Source organism: Acomys russatus, chromosome 28 (assembly GCF_903995435.1).
Source record: "Acomys russatus chromosome 28, mAcoRus1.1, whole genome shotgun sequence".
NCBI classification, from domain to species: domain Eukaryota; kingdom Metazoa; phylum Chordata; class Mammalia; order Rodentia; family Muridae; genus Acomys; species Acomys russatus.
This window is the reverse complement of record NC_067164.1, coordinates 26,951,721-26,973,731: the sequence shown is the minus strand read 5'-3', so window position 1 is coordinate 26,973,731 and position 22,011 is coordinate 26,951,721. Positions and strand designations below refer to the sequence as shown.

Here is a 22,011-nt window from a genome sequence, read left to right as displayed (position 1 = left end):
GACTCTTTGCAACAGACTCCTAAAACCAGGTTATCGACTTCCGGCTTCCCAGAAGGACGCCCCACCCAAACCACGCCCACAAGTCCCGCTCGGGCACTGAGCCCAGGCACCGCCCCCTTCCTAACTGGCCAGCCCCGCCCAGGCACGCAGTCACGCACAGGCACACTTCCGCGCCTGCGCCCACTGCGCCTGCGGCTGTAGAACGAAAGTCGCGCATGCGCCAAGCGGGACCACTGATTCTTCCCCCTACCTGGCCTATCAAGGGCATACTTCCGGGTCGAAGGATTTGCTTCCGGAGAGCGGGAAGGCTGAAACGCGGTGTCCTGGCTGCAGTCAGATTTGTAAGGTTATAGGTGGAGAAGGTGGCAGCCATGTACAGGTTAGTCCTGGTGGGGACGCCTGGGCCAAGATTTGTGACTGTCGTCTGTTAGCGGGACGACATAGGTGGACTACCTCTGCGGGAAAGGAGGAGCCGAGGGTAGCCCATTCACTTCTCCCTTGACCCTGCCGCGCATTTGGCCCCTGATGGAGGAAAGGCCGCTTGGCGTGGGTGGGGCCGGGATGCTGAGCACGGGAATCCCCGCATTCCACGCCGCGGCTCCGGGGTCTGTTCTGCATTCTCGCGTCGCCTTTCGTTCTGAAGTGGGCGGGGTCGACGGTAATTCGGCATTCCAAGTGCTAAGCGAGCAGTCGGCGGCCACCACCAGTCAGTGCTGCTGGCCATTCAGAACAGACGTCCTCAAAGTGATTTTATTGTGGTTATTAGCTCATTATCAATAGTACGTTCATGGGTGTCACTGGGATGATCCTAGACTTTAAAGTGTCAGCACCAGGTGGTTGAATTTCTCATGTGATCGTCTGCGACAAAGATGGGTTATTGAAGACCCTTGGCATCGGGGAATTGATTGTGTAGTGTAGACAGCCAACCAGTGCATTACTGTACGAGGAAAGATAAATGAAGGAGACGTTAAATCCCCCTGTCACAGGAGTTTCCGGTCTTTTGAGCAATAATATATAGCACATTATTATTACTGAAGACATTGTGCTAGGGGTTGTTTTGTGTGAGTTCCTTAAGCTTTAAATAGCGCGTTTAAGCCGGGCATGGTGGCGCACGCCTTTAATCCCAGCACTCGGGAGGCAGAGGCCGGCGGGTCGCTGTGAGTTCGAGGCCAGCCTGGTCTACAAAGCGAGTCTAGGACAGCCAAGGCTACACAGAGAAACCCTGTCTCGAAAAACCAAAACAAATAATAAATAAATAGATAGCGCGTTTAGTTTTAGAGCAATCCTATGAGGCTCTATCTATATAGAACAATGAGCCAATAAGAGGTTAAGGAGCCAGATGCTTACATGGAACCAAGTTATGGAGCTAGGGATATAACGTCATCCTTTTGGCAGAGAACAGTGAGCCTGTGAAAGAATTGGGTACCAAGTTGTGAGACTGGGGATATAGCTCAATGGTAGCTTGCCTAGGAAGCCTTAGGTTCTGGGGGGAGAGGGGGGAACCAGAGTGCCAATAGGGAACTCTATCTCTATAAAGCTGATTGATAAATAATCTAAATAGATACACAGGTGGCAACGGAGCAAATGTAGACCTGTGTAAAAGAAGCAGCCACCATGGTGGCACACGCCTTTAATCCCAACACTCGGGAGGCAGAGGCAAGATCACTGTGAGTTCCAGGCCAGCCTGGTCTACAAAGTGAGTCCAGGACAGCCAAGGCTACACAGGGAAACCCTGTCTCAGAAAAACAACAACAAACAAAAAGCGAACTCAGGGATAGAGTTACGAAAACGGCATGACGTCTGTGGATGGACATCATGGTCTTTTTCATGGTATTGTTTTCGAGGCAGGGTTTCACTCCGTATCCCAGGTTGGCCTGCACTTCTTTGGATTACAGGTGTGAGTCTGGCCTAAAACCTATCCTATCAGCAAGCAGTGAAGTCATCACGGTATTTTAGAGACTGCGGAGTCTTTGTAGAGAATTCTGCAGTTAAGCAGCTCTTCTGTTACCTTCATGAAGCTATGCTGAAGTACGGACTTTGGCTTCTAAAATAACTCCTGGGAAACATACCATCGCGATACTAGAAAATCAAAAGGGATGTTCTTAGCTGGGCCCCCAGTGGGGTTTGGGGGAATAAGCAGGACAAGAGGGTATTCTTGGCCAAAGAGTTGGCTGCCCCAGGATCCTTTGCTCTGACTGTAATGATGAAGTCCTTTGTAGATGCTGCCTAAGATCTTAATTATACTATTCTAGGAGTGGCTTTGGGGAGATGATGTCGTCCCCTGTGATCCGGGAGGCAGAAGTGACTCGGACTGCTCGGAAGCAAAGTGCTCAAAAAAGAGTTTTAAGTATCCTTTGTGGTTTAAGAATTATACAAATTGCCCAATGCTTTGAATCAGTGTTGCAGGATTTTCTTTGAGGCGTTAACATTAGCTGTGATAAAATTGGTTTCTTACTTCCATTGGTGTTTTAGTTGATGGGTACATGGTCTCAGGAAACTTCAGTGAGGTTAAGATCCGTTTCTGGGAAAAGCATGTTCTATTTCCTTAGTAGCATGTCATAGTGTTAACTAGTAATCAGTACAAATTATTTAATACCGAAACTGAGAATTTAAATGACAGAAGGAATTAACAACTACATACAAGAAAGGCGGTAGCTATAAAATGCTTTGTTCTTTAAAAAAATGTGTTCATTCATCTTGTGTAATAAACCTATGCTTAATTTTAATGATTTCTTTTTCTCTACATGGAAAACTTTCCTTAATTCTTCCTAAGTTCAGGCCAACCAAGATGAAAATTTTGGTAATACTACACCAAGAAGCCAGATTATTCCTCGAACTCCGAGCTCATTTCGGCAGCCTTGTAAGATTTTGCTTTTGCTTTTAAAGTATTTAGTGGAGTAGTAGTCCTAATACCAGCTGACATTTGTATAATTTACATAACAAGACATTTAGCTGCAGTCAGGGATAAGAATAATGATAATTACACTTATTTAATCTCTCATGAACAAGGAACTGTACCTACATCAATACACAGTAACTGTGCCATACTGTTATCTGCTTGCCCAAACTGGAAGGCAGACTTGGAGAAGCCTGTGTGACTGCGTTGGTGTTGTTATTTAGTCAATAAAAGCAGGATTTTTTTTGTTTTTTTTCCTCTAAAGCTTAGGCCCCTTACCCAGCATGCCTCAATGTGCTTTCTCAAATTAGATGATGAAGACCGGCTGACTCTGCTGCCTTGGTTTGTTTAATTGAGTCTGCTCAGTTACATTTATATTAAAAGCATCTTTTACAGTAAAAAAATGTAATAGTTGTATGATAAGCTCAGTTTTAAAAAAATAAGTTAATTCTTCATATTGTAAAAATGTTAACACTTAAAGTATTTTATTAGAAGCCAGGCGTGATGGCGCAAGCCTTTAATCTCAGCACTTGGGAGGCAGAGGCAGGCGGATCTCAGAGTGAGGCCAGCTGGTCTACATAGTGAGTCCAGGACACTCAAGGCTACAGAGAGAAATCCTGTCCCGAAAAACTAAAAAATAAATAAATAAATAAAGTGTTTGATTTTAATCTAAATAGTTGAAAATAGAAATTATTCGTGTGTGTTTCATGTTCATGTGTAGGTATGTGCATGTTCCTGTGTGTCTATGGGGTTTATGTGTGTGCATACAGAAGTACATGCACACTTGTGCACATGTGTGAGTTCAGAGGTGAACTTGGGTGTAGTTCCTCAGGAGCTGTCTAGCGTTTTCAGATATGGTTCCTCCTTTGGGTCCTGGGCTTTCTGATTAGTCTGGACTGGCTGACTGGAACTCCATGTCACCTGCTTCTTCACCACCACGGAGATTACAAGTGTCCCCTGCTGTGTCTAAGTTTCTCACATGGACGCTAGGGATCAAACTCGGGTCTTCACGCATGCTGACACGCACTTCACTGTCTGAGCCATCTTCCCCACACCCTGAACAATTGCATTTTGTTGCTGGCTTACTTGCTTTGTATTGACACTGTTCTGCCCTTTCACTCCTAGTTACTCCACCAAGCCGAGGCCTACTAAAACATCCAGATATTTCCTGCATTCTTGGAACGGAAGGGAAGTCTCCCCGGCACACACAGTCTTCTGGGTTCTTGGCAAATCTTTCCATGGTATGTAAAATAAATGTGCCTCAATGTTTGGCTTAAAGGCCTTTCAGTGAAAGATGAAGATCTATCCATCATGAAAGTAATTTCAGGTTGCGTAGAGTGATGAAATTGGTTAGACATGTGAAAAGAATCAAATGTTGAATTATGTCAAGTCACAGAAGGAAAAGGACAGCAGTAACACTTAATATAGGTGCAGTACCTGAATCCGACTGTTTGCTAACCAAATGAAATGCATTCTAAAACTGTTGATGGCTGTTGAAGCTGAACCCTGCTTTTGTTTTGCTGGTTGGTTGCTTTTAGTTTAGTTCTTTTGTTTTTTTGGTTGGTTGGTTGGTTGGTGTTTTGAGACAGGGTTTCTCTGTGTAGCCCTGGCTGTCCTGAACTTGCTTTATAGACCAGGCTAGCCTCGAACTCACAGAGATCCACCTGCCTCTGCCTCCCAAGGGCTGGGATTAAAGGACTTATACCACCATGCCCAGCCTTGTTTTGTTTTTTTCAAAACTGGGTTTCTCTGTGTAGCCCTGGCTGTCCTGGAATTCACTCTGTAGACAGGATGGCCTCAAACTCCACCTGCCCAGCCTCCCCAGTACTGAGATTAAAGGTGTGGGCCACTGTACTTAGCTGCTTTAAAATACAAAGAAGACTAAAGTGGTGGCTCAGTGGGTAAACGGCTTCCTTCAGAAGCATGAAGACCTGAGGCCAGGTCCCCAGCACTGATGTAAAAGCTGGATGTGGCAGCACTGTGACCCCAGAGCTGGGCATGAGAAGGACTGGGACCTGGAGTTCACTGGCCGGCCGGTCTGACCCATACAGTAAGCCCAGATTGAGTGAGACACCCGGCCTCAAAAGTGAGGTGAAGGGGTGCTAGAGCAGGACACATTGACATCAGCCTATGGCCTCCTCGCTGCCCTCCACACACAAAGCACAAAGCAAAAAGTGACCATTAAAAGATGAACGACAAGGAAAAAGAGGACTGTCTGCCTGTGGGCTCTGACTGTAGGTAGTGTCCAGTTGAATTGAATTAGAGGACCCCTGCCTATGTCTGCCTCTGAATCGATCGCTTCCTTCTGTAAGGAAAACCCTCTTCTCCACATTTGGTGATGTGACTGGTCTGTATTGTGAAAGTACAGGAGAAGCTGAGTTGGCTTTTTCTACTCAAGACGGAAGAGAACATTTTAGGAAAGGATGAGACACTCTAGCAGACGAATTGTTATGTATGCTGTAATGCACAGTGGCTTTATCTGGTTACCAAAAAATACCAACTAGGAAAAAATGTGTCAAAGAGGCAAACAAAAATACTGCTATATTAGCAACTCTAAAGGCATATTTAAGGGCAGGAGAGATGGCTTAAAGGTTAAGAGCACTGGCTGCTCTTCCAAAGGTTCTGAGTTCAATTCCCAGCAGCCATGTGGTGGCTCACAACCATCTATAATGAGATCTGGTGCCCTCCTCTGGCATGTACTATACTTAATTAGAATTCAAGCAGGTATGGTGGCGCATGCCTTTATTCCCAGCACTTGGGAGGCAGAGGTAGGTGGATTTCTCTGAATTCGAGGCCAGCCTGCTCTACAAAGAGAGTTCCAGGATAACCTGGACTATTACACAGAGAAACCCTGTCTGGGGGCTGGGAGAAAAGGCATATTTAATTCCAAATTAAAATGGTTTAGACTTTGACATTGTGGTTTATTAAACACCCAGTGAGTTTTTATGCACATATGAAGTTACCTAACGTAGATATCCTCTGAAGAAAAGTTTGCTTTAATGGTTCAGTTCGTTTCCGCCCCTGCCCCTTTTTGGGAGTCAGAGCAAGGGTCTCGGTGGTACATGCCCGTTAGGCCAGCACCAGAAGATAGAGGCAGGAGGGCCAAGAGTTCAGCAGCACAGAATGCTGGACATAGCCTTGGGCTGCAGTAAGACCTGTTGTAAAACAAAAATTTTTAAGCTGAAAGAGTAATTCTCAGATATTGGGGCTGGTGAGATGGCTCAGTGATTAAGAACACTGCATGTTTGTCTAGAGGATCGTGGTTTAAGTCCTAGCACCCACATGGTGGCTCACAACCACCTATAACTCCAGCCCTGGGGATTCAGTGTTCTCTTCTGGCTTCTGTGAACACAGTGCGCACAAGTGGTGCATAGGCACATACTCAGGCAAAGCATCCAAACACAGAAAATAAAATAAAAGATAAAGAAAACTGTAGCTTCCTTAATGAGATCATGGTCTATTGGCTGTCTTTTAAAAATAAAAAACATGTAAGATTAAAAAAAAAAAAAACTATTCATTATTAATTTACTTATTTAATAATGATAGCTCTATTGCTTTCTTTCTTTCTTTTTAAGGTGACTAATTTGGATGACAGCAACTGGGCAGCTGCATTCTCATCACAGCGGTTGGGGTTGTACACAAACACAGAGGCCCATAGTATGACCGAGGACATAAACCTAAGTGTTGTCATGTTACAGGAAGATGACCCTGGAGAGGCTGGTAAATGGCTTTGAGATTTAAGTTGCTTATTCACCAAGATGAAGGAAAGATGTTCTTGGACATCATCAAAATGTGATTTTTCCTGGGCATAGTGGTACAGGCCTGTAAACTAATACTTGGGAGGCAAAGGCAGGTGGCTCTCTGTGGGTTTGGGATAAGCCTAGTCTACCTAGTAATTTCCTGCCAGCCAGGGCTATGTAGGAGAACTCTGTCTCAACAGTGTGTATGTGTCTGTGTGTGTGTGTGTGTGTGTGTGTGTGTGTGTGTGTGTGTGTGTGTGTGTGTTTGTTTGAGTGATATAGCTCTGAAAAATACACATTTTTTAAAATTCTAGATGCTAGAAATCCAAGAAGAAGGCATTGCAAGGCTGGGTCTTTTAAGGCCTGCTTCCCTCCTTGGCTTGCAAGTCACCCCTTTGCTCCCTCACCTTTCTTGGTCCTTCTATAATGCAGTTTTGTTAAGCTGATTAGTCATGGCCATCTTCTTTGTTTTGTTTTTTAATGTGGTTGGGTCTTTCAGCTGCATATATGTCTGCACATTGCATGCCTACTACTTGAGAAGGGCAGAAAAAGACATGTATTTCCCAGAGTTACAGAGAATTGTAAGAGCTGCTATGTGGTGCTGGGAATTGCGTTGGGTCATATGAAAGAACAGCCAGTGCTCTTGACTGCTGAGCCATCTCTCCAGCCCCAGTATCTGAGGATTATTCTTTAGCTTTAAAAAGGTTTGTTTTAGCCAGGCACAGTGGTACACACCTATAGTCTCAGCAGAGTCAGAGTCAGCTGGATCTCTGTGGCTAGCCTGGTCTACAAAGCAAGTCCAGGACCACCAAGGCTACACAGAGAAATCCTGTCTCAAAAAGCCGCGCCCCCCCCCCCCACCCACCCCCAAAATTATTTTACATCATGTCTGGAAAAGATTGAGAGCTTCATCCTAATGTTCATTGAGCAGTATTTGCCATTTTAATGTAGCCAGCTCTCATCTTTATTTCTTGTGTCATGTGGAGAGCCTCTCTTTCTTTAAGTTTAGATTGGAGTCTAACGCTCTTGTTACGTTTTATTTTGCCTGAGGCGGTGATCCTGATGTCCAGACAGTATTGTAAACTGCTAGTTTGGTGGTTGCCCCTCTTCCCTATGGGAAATGTCATATGCTTGTAGAGTCTGCACCTGTGCACCACTGTGTGGCCTTTTCTTCATTGCACCATCACCTTAACCAGCATAGACGGTAACAGTGCTAACCCTGTACTTACCGCCGCACCAGGGTTAGCTCACTCGGTCCTGTCAGCTCTGTTCAACTGTTAGGTGGACATTCCTGTCTTAGAAGAAAAGAAAATGCTGCTCAGAGAGGTGACTAGCTTGGTGCACTGGCCAGCAAGTGGTGACACCAGGAGGAAACTAAGCAGTCTGACTCCAGAGCCTCACTGCACGCACTGGACACACAGCTTTCGTGTAGCATCTCCAAGTAGTGTGTGTGTTGAGTGACTCAGAAATACTTACTTGGTCTGTACAATATAGCCCAAAGTATTATGCAGGTAATGTTAGAATGCCTGCCTGCTCCTCTACTCCAGGTAGAACATGCTGGTTGGCACCTATCCTAACTCTCAGTTGCTTTGTTGTGATACACTTAAAATACAAGTCAGACCGGGCGTGGTGGTGCATGCCTTTAATCCCAGTGCTCGAGAGGCAGAAGCAGGTGGATCACTGTGAGTTCAAGGCCAGCCTGGTCTACAAAGCGAGTCCAGGATAGCCAAGGTTACATAGAGAGACCTTGTCTCGAAAACCAACCCCCCCAAAATTGTGTGTGTGTGTGTGTGTGTGTGAGTGTGTGTGTGTGTGTGTGTGTGTGTGTGTGTGTGTGTAATTCAGATGGTCTAAAATTTGGCCCACTTTTATTTGGTAATAATTGATAATACAGAAAATTCTAACTAAGTACATACTGAACCTTAAACAAAACATATCAACAAAACAATAGCTCAGTGCTAGGTGTGGTGGAGATCATTTCATCCCAGCACTCGGCAGGCAGAAGCAGAGGTGGATCCCTGAGTTCCAGGCCAGCCAAAGTCATCTACTAAGCTTCTCTAAGTGTTATGGGCACACTGTTTTAGCACGCTCCTATAATCCTAGCCCCTCAGAGGTGGAAGCAGGAGGATCCTTATCTCTGTGTGAGGCCAGCCTGGCTGTATGAGACACTGCTGTGCAGGCTCAATTTTCTTAACAATTATGTTTTATTATAAACTTTTTAACTGAGTGTACCTTACTTATAACCTGACTAACCTAAACAAAAGGAAAAGGAGATTAAAGAACACAATAATGAAATCTTAAGGATATCATTTCCGAGGAACGATTCTCCTGGCGTGGTTGGCAGGATTTCTTTTGCTGGAACCTGGAGCAACCGGAACCCAGAGCCTCAGCCAGAGCCCAGAACCCCGAAGTCTTCCCTCGAATGGTTCTCTCTAGGAGCATCTTGAAGTGGAGCTGTGAACAGCCAAAACTATCTCCACTGTCCAGAACAGTAGCCCCCGCGTCCTATTTTGGGCTCCGATACATACCTCCCCCTAGAGTCTGCTCTTGGGGTTTGGTCACGGGTTTTCTTCAGCTGGCAACAGTCAAGCTCCTGCAGGAGGTGGTTCGTCTTCCAGTAACATCGCCAGTTCTCACACAAGTCCGTTCCCCATCCCACTCTTGGGATCGTATCAAACAGCATGTTTGTCTCTTCTTCACTGCTGTGGGGAAAAGCTACTGTCTCATTTCACACTGATGAGGGGCATGAAGGGGATACACTTACGGAGACGTGGAGCGGAATGATGGCTGCCAGGGGCGACGGTGTTACTGTCAGTGCAGGCAATAGCGCAGTGTGTGTACCTAATGCCACTGGACAACACACTTAAAAATTGTTACAAATTTGTAAAGTTTTGTTTTGTTTTTGAGACCAGGTTTCTCTGTGTGTTCCTGGCTATCCTGGAAATTATTCTATAGATTAGGCTGGTCTTGAACTCAGCGATCATCCACAACTTTATGTGTATGAATGTTTTGCCTGCATGTGTGTATGTGCACCGTATGAGTGCCTGGTCCTGTGGAAGTGCAGAGGAAGGCATCAGACCTCCTGGAACTGGAGTTACAGATGATTGTGAGTGTATGGCGTGGGTGCTGGGAACCAAATCTGGGTCCTCTGCAAGGACAGCAAGTGCTCTTGAGCTCTGAGCCAACGGCTCTCTCCCCAGCCCCACATCACTATTTCTTCAAGGTACAGTCGTGGATGGAGGGCAAAGACTTGTAGCTATTTTTGTGGTTTTAAACCAATAGAATTTTGTAAGCTTGTCACTTCCTTCTTGTTCGCTTTTGTTCCCATGTGTTTTAGCATCCGTGAGTATGTTCTCTGATTTCCTGCAGTCTTTCCTGAAGCACTCCTCAACCACAGTTTTTGGTCTTGTAGAAGAGTACGAAAATGTCTGTGGTAGCCAGGTAAGCTCACTCTCTCCCGGGGCTGCTCCCTACATGCTTGTGGCTTTCTTGTGTATTAACTTGCTAATTCCTACGCTGTGCTTGCTGGGGGCTCAGGCTGGAGGTTAGGGGAACTGGCCAGAGGCTCTCTGCTTTGTACATACTGGGGAATAAAAGGAATCTGCTCTTTAAAAAGCAAAGTCTGAGGCTAGAGAGAGCTCAGTGAGAAAAAGCTTGACTCTGCAAGCATGGGGGCCTGAGTTCCGAGTCCGAGCACCCCACGGTCACAAACCTGTGGGGAGCAACAAGACAATTCCAGGAGGCTGTTCACTTGTGGTGACAGATGCAAACTCTAGGGGTTAGCTTTCCCTCTACTGTGTGGCTTGGTACTATTTCCCATTGGACTGTCGATCTCATCAGCCCTCAGTTGATGATTCAGTAATCATCTGGGCAAGGTGAAACTTGCCCTAAACCTGGTCTTCAGACAGAGCATTCTTAGTGCATGTTTTCTTAAGGGTGGGTAGTGGGTGTGGTGCTTGTAGTCCTGTGAGGGTACTGTTTCTTCCCCTCACTGGTCACCCTAAGCCGGTCCCTTTGCCTCCAGTCCCCAAGCCTCCTGGTAAACAGTCTGTGTGTGTTTCAAGGAAAATACTTGAGTAGTTCTTATTAGATTCACTAAATTAGAGAGAGGAGGAACTTTGTTGAAGTTTGGTTTGGAAATAACATCTTGGTACCGATCATTGGTACCAAGAATTTGAGCCAGGTGGTGGTAGCGCACGCCTTTAATCCCAGCACTTGGGAGGGAAAGGCAGGCAGATCCCTGTGGGTTTGAGGCCAACCTGGTCTACAAAGAAAGTTCAGGACAGTCAGGGCTACTACACAGAAAAACCCTGTCTCAAACAAAAAACAAAACAAAATAATATTTTTCGGCTGGAGAGATGACTCAGAAGTTAAGACCACTGACTGCTCTTTCAGGGGTCCTGAGTTCAATTCCCAGCTACCACATGGTGGCTCACAATCATCTATAATGTGATCTGATGCCCTCTTCTGGCCTGCAGGTGTACATGCAGGCAGAGCAGTGTATACATAATAATAAATAAATAAATCTTAAAAAAAGAATTTGATTTTCTTGGTTTGTTACATGTCATAAGTTTTTCAGATAGTGTTATTGGTTTATATGATTTTTTAGGTAAATTTAATTTATCCTCTGGGTAGATATGGGGAGAGAAAAAATATACACCTGTGGTTACTGTTGTTGAATCTGAAGATTAAAGCATATTAAACTTTTATATATAGTCCCATAAATATATCTTACATTAGCATCGTTTCTGGCGAGGACGTTACATTGCATTCTATTCAGACAGGATAGGTAATGAGGAAAAGGTCTGTTTGTGTATATATCCTGTACAAGATTCCTGGTAGCACTGTGTACCTGAACGCAAAGATACAAGTAACTTGGAATAGCAGAAAAGCAGCTGCTTTTTAAATTTACGTCTGTTTTTAATTTAGGTGAATATACTGAGTAAAATAGTGAGCCGAGCAACTCCTGGACTGCAGAAGTTTTCAAAGACAGCCAGCATGCTCTGGCTTCTTCAGCAGGAGATGGTCACATGGAGGCTGCTCGCCTCTTTGTATAGGTAAAGTTGTATAGAATTCATAGGTGAAATACGCATAGGGGAACAGTGAGGGGTGGGCTTGGGAAAGGGTTGCTAGCCTTGAGATTTATCCTTTCTAATACGTGAGGAGTTGAATGTCAGGTGTGAGAAGAGGGGCTATCAGGTCAGAAAGCTGGTGGTTAAAAAAAAAGCCTGTAGCCAGACAAAGAAGAATATACCTGTAATCCCAGGAGGCTGGCGCAGAAGAGGTGAGATTTTGAGGAGAGCCTGGGCTGCAGAAAGCAAGCCAAGAGACCTGATGGTTTGGGGTTTTATTATAAAATAATAATTAATTTTGCCATGTGAAAAAAGTACATGCCCTTAGGTGGCATTAAAGGCTGTAATAGTGATTACCAGCCTTGTTCAGGGTGACATTAGAGTCACCAGGCACACCTGCATCTTACTTTACATGTGATGACTAACCTAATTGGTAGCTCATTTGTTTTTGCCTAGTAGGATGTGAAACAGCTTAAAAGTGGTTTCATGCACTTGTTGAAATAAAGCGTTCTCATTTTGTATTATTTTCCCCAGAGACAGAATACAGTCTTCATTAGAAGAGGAAAATATGTTTGCAATTGCTGTAAGTTTTCTAATAATTTTGTCCATTGGAAGTCCTTACAATTCGGAGGTTTGACTTTTCAACCTTCCATTTGCATTTCCCCATTTAGAAAACATTATAAGTGCATAAAAGATACTCAGCGTAATCAAATATTTATGCTGTGGGTAAAGGCTGTTTTTTATTCCTCTGGTTATGTAACAGAATAATTTGATGTGCGTCCGATCAGATGTTCTCCATGCATCTTTGTATATACACATATAATCAAACTACTCTGCAGTAGTGTGGCTTGTTTTGGTTTCCCTTTGAGGTGGGGTGGTTTCACAGTCCACATGTCCTCCAAGCCACCACCCTCTGTCCCCTCCTGAGTGCTGAGATTACAGGTGTGCACCGCCACACCACCTGGCCTTGGGTTGTTGTTTTCATTAATGTGTGTCCTATTGGGCAGTTTTGAGGCAGTCTCCCGAAGGATACACTGGCATAGAACTGTGTCAGCTGAGAGCTGCTGGGACTGGAAGGGGCACTGCCACACTCTCAGATGCTCGTGTATGCAGGCAAGCACTCTACCTGCTGCACTGCAGCCCAGCCCAGAGGTCTATGATTTGCTTTTTAAAAATCCGTTAGTAATAAATCTGTATGTGAGTAATAGTAAATTTTTTGTGGGGTGTATAGTTTAAATTTATTTATTTGTTTGTTTATTTGTTTATTTATTTATTTCAAGAAAGGGTTTCTCTGTGTAACCCTGGCTGTCCTGGAACTCACTGTGTAAACGAAGCTGGCTTTGAACTCAGAGATCTGCCTGACTCTACTTCCCAAGAGCTAGGATTAAAGTTGTGCAGCACTACCACCTGGTTTTATAAATGTTATTTTTAATTTTTTGTTGGTGTGTTTTTGTTTTTTGATTTGTTTTATTTTTTCCTCTTGTGAGTTTTCTTTTTTTCTTTTTTTTCTTTCAGAGACAGAGTTTCTCTTGTAGTCCTGCCTGTCCTGGACTTGCTTTGTAGACCAGGCTGGCCTCGAACTCACAGTGATCTGCCTGCCTCTGCGTCCTGGTCTACAAAGTTAGTCCAGGACAGCTAAGGCTACACAGAGAAACCCTGTTTCGAAAAACCAAAAAAAAAAAAAAAAAACAAAAAGAATACATATATAGCACGTGTGATGCACAGACATACATGAAGGCAAAACACTCATACACATAAAATAATAAAAATAAATCTTAAAGAAAATACATATAAGCCGGGCGTGGTGCCGCACGCCTTTAATCCCAGCACTCAGGAGGCAGAGGCAGGCGGATCGCTGTGAGTTCAAGGCCAGCCTGGTCTACAAAATGAATCCAGGATGGCCAAGGCTACACAGAGAAACCCTGTCTCGAAAAACAAAAAACAAAAAAAAAAAAGAAAATACATATACAGCCAGGCATGGTGTGATACACACCTTCAGTACAGGAGATGGGAGGCAGAGGCCAGCAGGTTGCTGAGTTGCAGGCTAGCCAGGGGTACACAGTGAGACCATGTCTGAAAACAAAAGAGAAAGCCCTGTAGAGGGAAGGGTAAATACACGATGGTTAAGTACAGTTCTCTGTAACTGGCCTCTGTCTTGAAGTCATCTTAGAGCGCCCACTTTTCTCTCTCCTTTAACTGTTTCTGCCACAGGCTATTAATGCGAGCGAGAAGACAGTTGTGGAAGCGCTGTTTCAGAGGGATTCGCTGGTCCGACAGAGTCAGGTGTGGCTGGGATTCTTAAATTATTTCTTTAAATAACAGCCTTTGTGTTTCCAGGGATAGACTATTAAAAATAGCATTATTTCTGTAGGAAATACTATTGTTGTATGTTTATTTCAAAAAAGTAAAAATAGTGGTTGGAAAAGCTATTTGATACAGAAACTTCAGTTTAAGGGTAGAAGTTCCACTAAAATTAGAATGGATTTTAGAGCTAACCCATCTTTCCTTCTTTGTTTCTCTCCTAGTTGGTGGTAGATTGGCTAGAGAGTATTGCCAAAGACGAAATTGGAGACTTCTCTGACAATATTGAGTTTTATGCAAAATCAGTATATTGGTAAGGCACTAGGCTTTTGTTTTATCTTTAAGAATACTTTTAAGGTGGTGATGACCCACATCTTTAATCTCAGCACTTGGGAGGCAGAGGCAGGTAGATCTCTGTGAGTTCAAGGCCATCCTGGTCTACATAGTGAGCGCAAGGCCAGGCAAGGCTACATAGAGAGACCCTAGCTCTAAAAAGAAAAGAAGAAAAAGACACTATTAAGAAAATAAATGGGGAGCCGGGCGTGGTGGCGCACACCTTTAATCCCAGCACTCAGGAGGCAGAGACAGGCGGATCGCTGTGAGTTCGAGGCCAGCCTGGTCTACAAAGTGAGTCCAGGATGGCCAAGGCTACACAGAGAAACCCTGTCTCATGGGGGCTGGAGAGATGGCTCAGCGGTTAAGAGCACTGACTACTCTTCCAGAGGTCCTGAGTTCAATTCCCAGCAACCACATGGTGACTCACAACCATCTATAATACGATCTGATGTGCACTGTATCCATAATAAATAAACAACAACAACACAAATACCTTCAAAGAAAAAAAAAAGAAAAGAAATGGGCAGCCAAGGCTACACAGAGAAACCCTGTCTCAAAAAACCACTTGTGACACCAGCTCCAGGGGATCCAATACAGGTTCTGGCCTTTAAAAAAAAGTTTTTTTTTAAATCATGAAAAGATAGATAAGCGTGGTGTCACATACCTATGGTCCTAGCACTCAGAAGGCAGAGGCAGGTGAGTCCCATTTCTAGGCCAGCTGGTCTACATAGTGAGTTCCCCCTCCAGGACGACACAGATAACATGGTCAACAGCAAGGACGTTAACAGCTGCCTCATAAGAGCAGGCTTTTGTGTGCCACCAAAGCGTGAAATGAGTTCACCATCCTCACTCATCTGAGACAAACTGCCATGCTCTGTTAACGACTTGCATTTTTCTATATTGTCTTTTTTTTCCCTTGTTTTGAACACACAGGTGTACTTGTGGGGTGGGTGGTTTGAGTTGTTGTTATTTACAAAAAAAATAGTATTTAGATTGCTCCTTTAGAAAACCTGTTTGTTTGTTTGTTTGTTTGTTTGTTTCAGGGAAAACACCCTCCACACCTTAAAACAGCGCCAGCTGCTGCCCTATATAGGAAGTTCCCGTCCTCTGGTCACTGAGTTGGTAAGGGTGACTGTCACTGTGATGAGACAACCAGGACCAAAGCAACTCGAGAAGAGTCTGATCACTCGCGCTGTTCATCATCGAAGGCAGTCAGGACAGGAACTCAAACAGGGCAGGAACCTGGAGGCAGGAGCTGATGCAGAGGCCATGGAGGGGTGCTGTTTACTCTCCTTATGGCTTGCTCAGCCTGCTTTCTTTGTTTTGTTTTTGTTTTTCAAGACAGGGTCTCTCTGTGTTAGCCTTGACTGTCCTGGACTCGCTTTTGTAGGCCAGGCTGGCCTCCAGCTCACAGCCATCTGCTTGCCTCTGCCTCCTGAGTGCTGGGATTAAAGGCGTGGGCTAGCCTGCTTTCTTTCTTTCTTTTTTAAGATTTTTGTAAAAAATTTATTTATTATGTATACAATGTTCTGTCTGCGTGTGTGCCTGCACGACAGAAGAGGGCACCAGATCTCATTGTAGATGACTGTGAGCCACCATGTGGTTGCTGGGAATTGAACTCAGGACCTCAGTGCTCTTAACCTCTGAGCCATCTCCAGCCACAGCCTGCTTTCAGCCTGCTTTCTTACAGAACCCAGGATACCTGCACTGGGATGGCACCACCTACAATGGGCTGGGCTTTTCCCCATCAATCACTAATAAAGAAAACACCCTACAGCTGAGTCGTAGGGAGGCATTTTTCTCAATTGAGGTTCCCACCTTTCAGATAATTCCAGCTTGTGTCAAGTTGACATAAAACTAGCCAAGACAGTAAGTGTTCTTGGAAATAAAGATTGTCTCTCTTTTTTTTTGTTTGTTTGTTTTGTTTTTGTTTTTCAAGACAGGGTTTCTCTGTGTAGCCTTGGCTGGTAGACCAGGCTAGTTTTGAATTCACAGAGATCCTCCTGCCTCTGCCTCCCAGTTCTGGAATTACAGGCATGCACCACTGTACCCAGCTTGTCTAGGGATGTTTGTACTTGTCAGTGCAGGTGCCTACAGAAACCAGAAGAGGGCGCTGAGCCACCTGGAGTTAGAGGCAGTTGAGAGCCGCCCATCCTGGGTTCTGGGAAGCAAACTCAGGTTTTCTGCAAGAACAGAACTCCTGATAACTGCAGAGCGATCTCTCCAGCCCCATTTATGGTGTCCCCACACCCCCTTGAGACAGGATCTTTGTGTCACTCAGGCTGGCTTTGAACTTGCGACCTTCCGCCTGCCTTCTGAGTGTTCTCGGATATTCTTGTTTATTGGCAGCTAGTCTGTGGTTGGGTTTGTTGTGCTGTGTTGTCTCTGAAGGGGTGGAAGTGTATTCATGCGGTTGTATTTTACACTCCTGAGCATGGCCCATGTGCATGCTGGACAACCTCTCTCCCGCCAGCCCCACATCCAGCTCCATTGGTGTTTCTCACAGAGTCACCTCAAACTGAGGACTGAGTGAGCTCTCTTGTCTGTGTTCTGAAAAAGCTCATGCCTTCTAGTCAGCCTAGAGGTCTTAGTTTTCCCTTTGTATTTGTCCATTCTCTGTGTCTGTGCTAAGCACAGCGAGGGAATAAGCTCAAATAATGTAGGTTACCTGGCTGTGCCGAGCTAGGATAATGGTATCGTGAGCTCCGCTGACTAGACGTGTACTATATTGGGCCAACAAAATCTATTTGGGGAGAGGAGGTGCAGCAGACAAATGGACCTATTAGGAACCCTTGTGACACTTCATTGTATTTATTAACTAGATTTTAGATGAATTTATTTCCGTGTAAACACCATGTAGATCCATCCTGTCATAATTTTTAAAATATAAAGGTGTGTATAGGGCCAGAATTGTAGCTTATAAGCTCCTCATTATAGCTACATCCTGAGTTGAATCTCTAGCACTGCTTATATAACTGACAAAGGTAGAAAATAACGAATAAGTTTAAATGTGTGTAGGTTCCAAATATTTAAGTTAATGGTGAGTTGTTTTTTATAGGACCCCGATGCTCCCGTTAGACAGAAACTGCCGCTTGATGATCTGGATAGAGAAGATGAAGTTAGGTTACTCAAGTATCTTTTCACTCTAATCCGTGCTGGAATGACCGAAGAGGTAAGTGATGTCATTCCCTGCTTGTTCGTGCCCCAGGTGCCATAGACGTGAAGTTGGAATATCTTCGTGCCCCAGCTAAGCTGCTTCCGTGTTGTGACCCCATCCAGTGACCTGCTGCCCTCCGTGGCACTGCAGATAGAGCACATGGCTGGGACATGCCCACCAGTGCATTCTGGCTTCAAGAATGCTGAGCAGCTCTTCAGCAAGCTGAACGTGGGCGCGTCCATTGCGCTGCACATTCTAGTTAGAGCCTCCTTCCTCCGCCTCATGAGTACATGTGTAGCCAGCTGATGCTGCTGACACGCTTAGAGCTATGTTGGCTCTTCCATTCCTTCCTGGTTATGTTGAATTTTAGGAAATATCAATGGAGTGAATAAATGATAGCTCTCTTCTCATTATAGAGTCTTGTGTGTCTGTGTGTGTATCTGTCTCTGTGTGTGTGTTTGTTTTTCCTGGCTGTCCTGGAACTTGTTCTGCAAATCAGGTTAGCCTCTCTGCATCCTGAGTACTGAAATTAAATGCATGTGCCACCACCATCTTGGCTTATAGAGACTTTTTATGGTGATTGTTTATTCCATAAATCAAGGGTCCACCAAATCCATTTATTTTTAGTAAAATTCCATGTTAGTGGGTTAGTGCTATAGTACTCTATTAGCAAGCCTAAAATGAGGAAAGAAGGGAATTACTAGAAAAGTAAAGGGCTCAGTTGGTAAAATGCCCCCCCTCACATGCTTGAAGCCCTGGATTGGTCCCCAGCCCAGCCAGAATAAATAAGGAACATCCCAGCTGTGGGTGTTTGTGGGCAAGGTGGGTGGGTGCCATTACCATTGCCTCTACCTTCCCCAGGGACATGGTGCCACTGGTAGCTCACCTTGTCACCTCGGGTTCAGTGCTTTTCAGTTCTACACCAATGATGTCACGCACAGTTCCTTCTTTTTTCTGAAGGCACAACGGCTCTGTAAACGCTGTGGGCAAGCATGGCGAGCTGCGACCCTGGAAGGCTGGAAACTGTATCACGACCCCAATGTCAGTGGAGGTGCGTTGTGCTTTATTCAGAGAGTCTGGGTGGGGAGATTTAGCGCTGCACTGTCTTTGTGGAAGTGATTGAAATGCTTCCTTTTCAGGGATGAATTCCGTTTACTGTTTTGTAGGGACAGAGCTAGAACCTGTTGAAGGAAATCCACATAGACGGATTTGGAAGATCAGCTGCTGGAGAATGGCTGACGATGTAAGATGGTGACGTGCTCACCGAATGTACTTTCACTCCAGATGATTCCAGATTAACTAGTGAAGGTGACCTGGGGAGCTGTGGAGTGTTCAGTGTAGCATACGACTAAAGTTCCTGACTCAGAGAAGCTCAGTCAAGTTAGGACGAGGCTTGACGACTTAGCAGAGTGGTTCAGACCCCAGGTACTAAGACTTAAACATTACTGTGAGGCAGAAGCGTGAAGGCCGAACCACATGAGTTTAGAGAAGAGTAGTGGGCTCCAGCTTAAAGCGGCTTTCTGAGAAGACATCTGAGGTTAACGTTTAAACCCATGTGGGCTCTTGAGAATGAGTGCTCGAGGAAGGAGTTAAGGTAAATACGTAGGTTGGGAAGCTGTAGGGTGGAGGGGTGGGAGACTCGATAGCCCATGCAGGAAGTCCCAGTTCTAAAGAGATGACGAACACAGTCCTAACGTCACTACAGAGCGCAGGATTATGCAGGAACTCTCATAGGGTTTATGGGAGAATGGGGTTATAAGAAAATGCTTTAAAATTGTCATCAGTTGTGCATAAAAAGTGAATTAAAAGGAAAGCTGGAGAGATGGCTTAGCGGGTAAAGACACTTGTTGCACAGGCTTGACGGCCTTTATAAGGCAAAGGAGAGGACTGACTGCGCAGAGTTACCCTGTGACTTCCGCACATGCACATGTGCGCCACATGTACACCCACACGCACACAGGCAGATACATGTATCCTCCACACAACAATAATAATGAAAACTGAAGTGTTTTAGAGGCAATAAAATCATTACCTCTCTCAAATAGTAGAGTGAAAAATAAGTGGGGCACATTTTTTTTTTTTTTAAGTCCTGGAATTTGCCTGTTGCATTGAGTGTTGGGAAACTGGGAGCAGGAGTGTTTAAGAAGTGACATGGTCGCACAGACTAAACCAGACACAGCTGAAATCACAGATAGGAATCAAGAGTCTGTCAGAGTTACCCAGCCCTGAGTGATAAGGTCATGCCTGTGATGGTGGTGCGAGGACTAGAAAGGAGTCTTGTTTGATGACAAGAAATCTTGACATGACAGAACCCTTGACATAAAATGGAACAAAGTGACGGCTGTAATTGTGCTTAGGAGTCAGATGTAGCTGATGACACCCACGCTTGATGTTTTTCCAGGTCAACCCCAGAAGGCGTTGGTGCTGAGCAACACTAGGAGGAAACACCGAGCTCAGCTCCATGCAGCTTAAGACTTTACCATAATGACCAAAATAGCCATTGGACTTGCCTTGCTTTAAAATTTAAATAGTTGATATTTTTTCCCCTGAAGATTTTAGAATTATTTTATCAAACCAAAAAGCCCTTCTTGCTCCCATCTGCCACTGAAGCTTATGAACAAAGTGACTAAGACCAATCTAGAAGAATTATGAAGAAAACCCACACTAGGAAAAGGAATAACCTCAAATCTGTTTTCTCATGGTATTTTAGGAACTTTTTAATAAATATGAAAGAGCGATTTATGCAGCACTCAGTGGGAACCTCAAGCAGGTATGCAATGTTATAATGCTTGTTTTGATGCTGCCCACTCACGCATGCTTGTCAGGTTTTTGTGTCTATATGTGGGTTTTTTATTGTTAGCTTAGCTTGTTTCTCTTGTTATTTTGCTATAGTTTCTTAATATGTAGCTCATTCTAGCCTCACACTTACTTTTTTTGGTGTTATGTTTTGTTTGGGTTTTTTAGACTAGGGTCTTGCTCTGTAGGCCAGGCTGGCCTGACTCATGACCCTACCTCCTCCGCCTTCTCAGTGGTCAGATTATTCATGCAGCTGACTCTGACATGACGACTCCCAGCATCCATTTCCTGATGATCTGCCTAGAAATGCAGAGCTGACGCACAGTGCCTGCTTGGGCTTATGCTTGTGTTGTGTACCTCATCGCCCTCTGTCCCTCACACTTCTACAGCTGTTCTGAGAGATGCTATAACAATTGGAAATACTCTTTGGTGTCAGCATGCCAAGTCGATGTGACTATGAACTTGGTATGGAGAAAGTCTTAATCATTCAGACTTCTAGTTTGGGAGAAAGATTATTTGGTACACATTTTTAACCTGACAGTGTTCTCTGTCATTAGTTTGTTTTTGTTCATTTGTTTGTTTGTCTGTTTGTTTGTTTGTTTGTTTGTTTTTTGAGACAGGATTTCTCTGTGTGATAGCCCTGGCTGTTTTGGACTCAGTGATTCACCTGCCTCTGCCTCCCAAGTGCTGGCACTAAAGGCATGTGCCACTTTGCCAGGCTTCTCTCTCATTAGAAGATGGTTGATTTTAAGGTTTTTGGTCAGAGGATAATTGGTTTCCCTTTCTTTTGTGCTGACTGTATCCGTGTTTCTTCTCTGGAACGGATGAAAAGCTTCTTCCTGTCTGTGACACCTGGGAAGACACAGTGTGGGCCTACTTCCGGGTGATGGTGGACAGCCTGGTGGAGCAGGAGATTCGGACATCGGTGATGACACTTGATGAAACCGAAGAGCTCCCTCGAGAGTACATGGAAGCCAAGTGAGTGTGGTGGTCACTTCGTGCTGGGCGCGGCCCTGTCACTGCTTGGAAGCTCTGTTGCACAGCCCTCCTCATCTTGTCATTTCTGTCCCTTTTTGTTTTCCCTCTTCTGAAGCTGGACCTTAGAAAAGGTTTTTGAAGAACTTCAAGCCACTGATAAAAAGGTAAATGTTAATATAAGCCTGTTACATGTAGCATATGAAATAAATGTTATGTAGTGTACACTGTAGTTGAAAGGAGGAAAATGTGGAATTCTCTTTTCTCATTTTTTCCTCACTGTTATTAAAATGGGAGAAAGTATTTATTGAATAGGGCCTGGTGTCTGGTCACCATGTGCTTTGTTACTTGGTGACACACGTAGAAAAAAAAAATGACCTCAAAGTGATTTTGAACAGTGCTGCTTGTGTTGAAAGATTATCTTGTAGTTTATTTTGCCTGAGACCCATGGGTCCTTCCATCCTAGGCCTGACCAGGAGGTTCCCCTCTAGGGCCCACATTGTGTTTGGACACAGCGGACCCCACAAGTTGTCTCCTGACCTGCCGTGCACTGTGCCACGCATGCCCGTACACATATGCATGCATACCCACAGGGTAAATAAATGGATGTTTTAAAAAGATAATAAACAGAATACCATTCCCTAAGGTTAGATATCTTATGGAAGATACTGTTGGTCTCTAGGTTCGTGGGCTGGGAGTGTATTGTGGAGGCAGCATCCTTCCCAGGGTTTTTGATGC

General features: G+C 44.7%; 1 protein-coding gene across 1 annotated transcript in view; it reads left to right on the top strand.

The window, feature by feature from the left end:
* The first annotated feature begins 214 nt into the window (after positions 1-214).
* Positions 215-22,011, top strand: part of Nup107 (nucleoporin 107) — a 39,899-nt gene continuing 18,102 nt past the window's right edge. Inside the window, exons 1-17 of the mRNA XM_051170864.1 lie at positions 215-379; positions 2,253-2,347; positions 2,774-2,860; positions 4,022-4,137; positions 6,472-6,616; positions 9,974-10,077; positions 11,566-11,693; positions 12,243-12,291; positions 13,920-13,991; positions 14,234-14,322; positions 15,389-15,467; positions 17,404-17,517; positions 18,463-18,553; positions 18,669-18,745; positions 20,213-20,272; positions 21,131-21,276; positions 21,392-21,440. Of these exons, the coding sequence (XP_051026821.1) occupies positions 372-379; positions 2,253-2,347; positions 2,774-2,860; positions 4,022-4,137; positions 6,472-6,616; positions 9,974-10,077; positions 11,566-11,693; positions 12,243-12,291; positions 13,920-13,991; positions 14,234-14,322; positions 15,389-15,467; positions 17,404-17,517; positions 18,463-18,553; positions 18,669-18,745; positions 20,213-20,272; positions 21,131-21,276; positions 21,392-21,440 (1,509 nt within the window). The 5' untranslated portion in view covers positions 215-371. The remainder of the gene's footprint in view (positions 380-2,252; positions 2,348-2,773; positions 2,861-4,021; positions 4,138-6,471; positions 6,617-9,973; positions 10,078-11,565; positions 11,694-12,242; positions 12,292-13,919; positions 13,992-14,233; positions 14,323-15,388; positions 15,468-17,403; positions 17,518-18,462; positions 18,554-18,668; positions 18,746-20,212; positions 20,273-21,130; positions 21,277-21,391; positions 21,441-22,011) is intronic.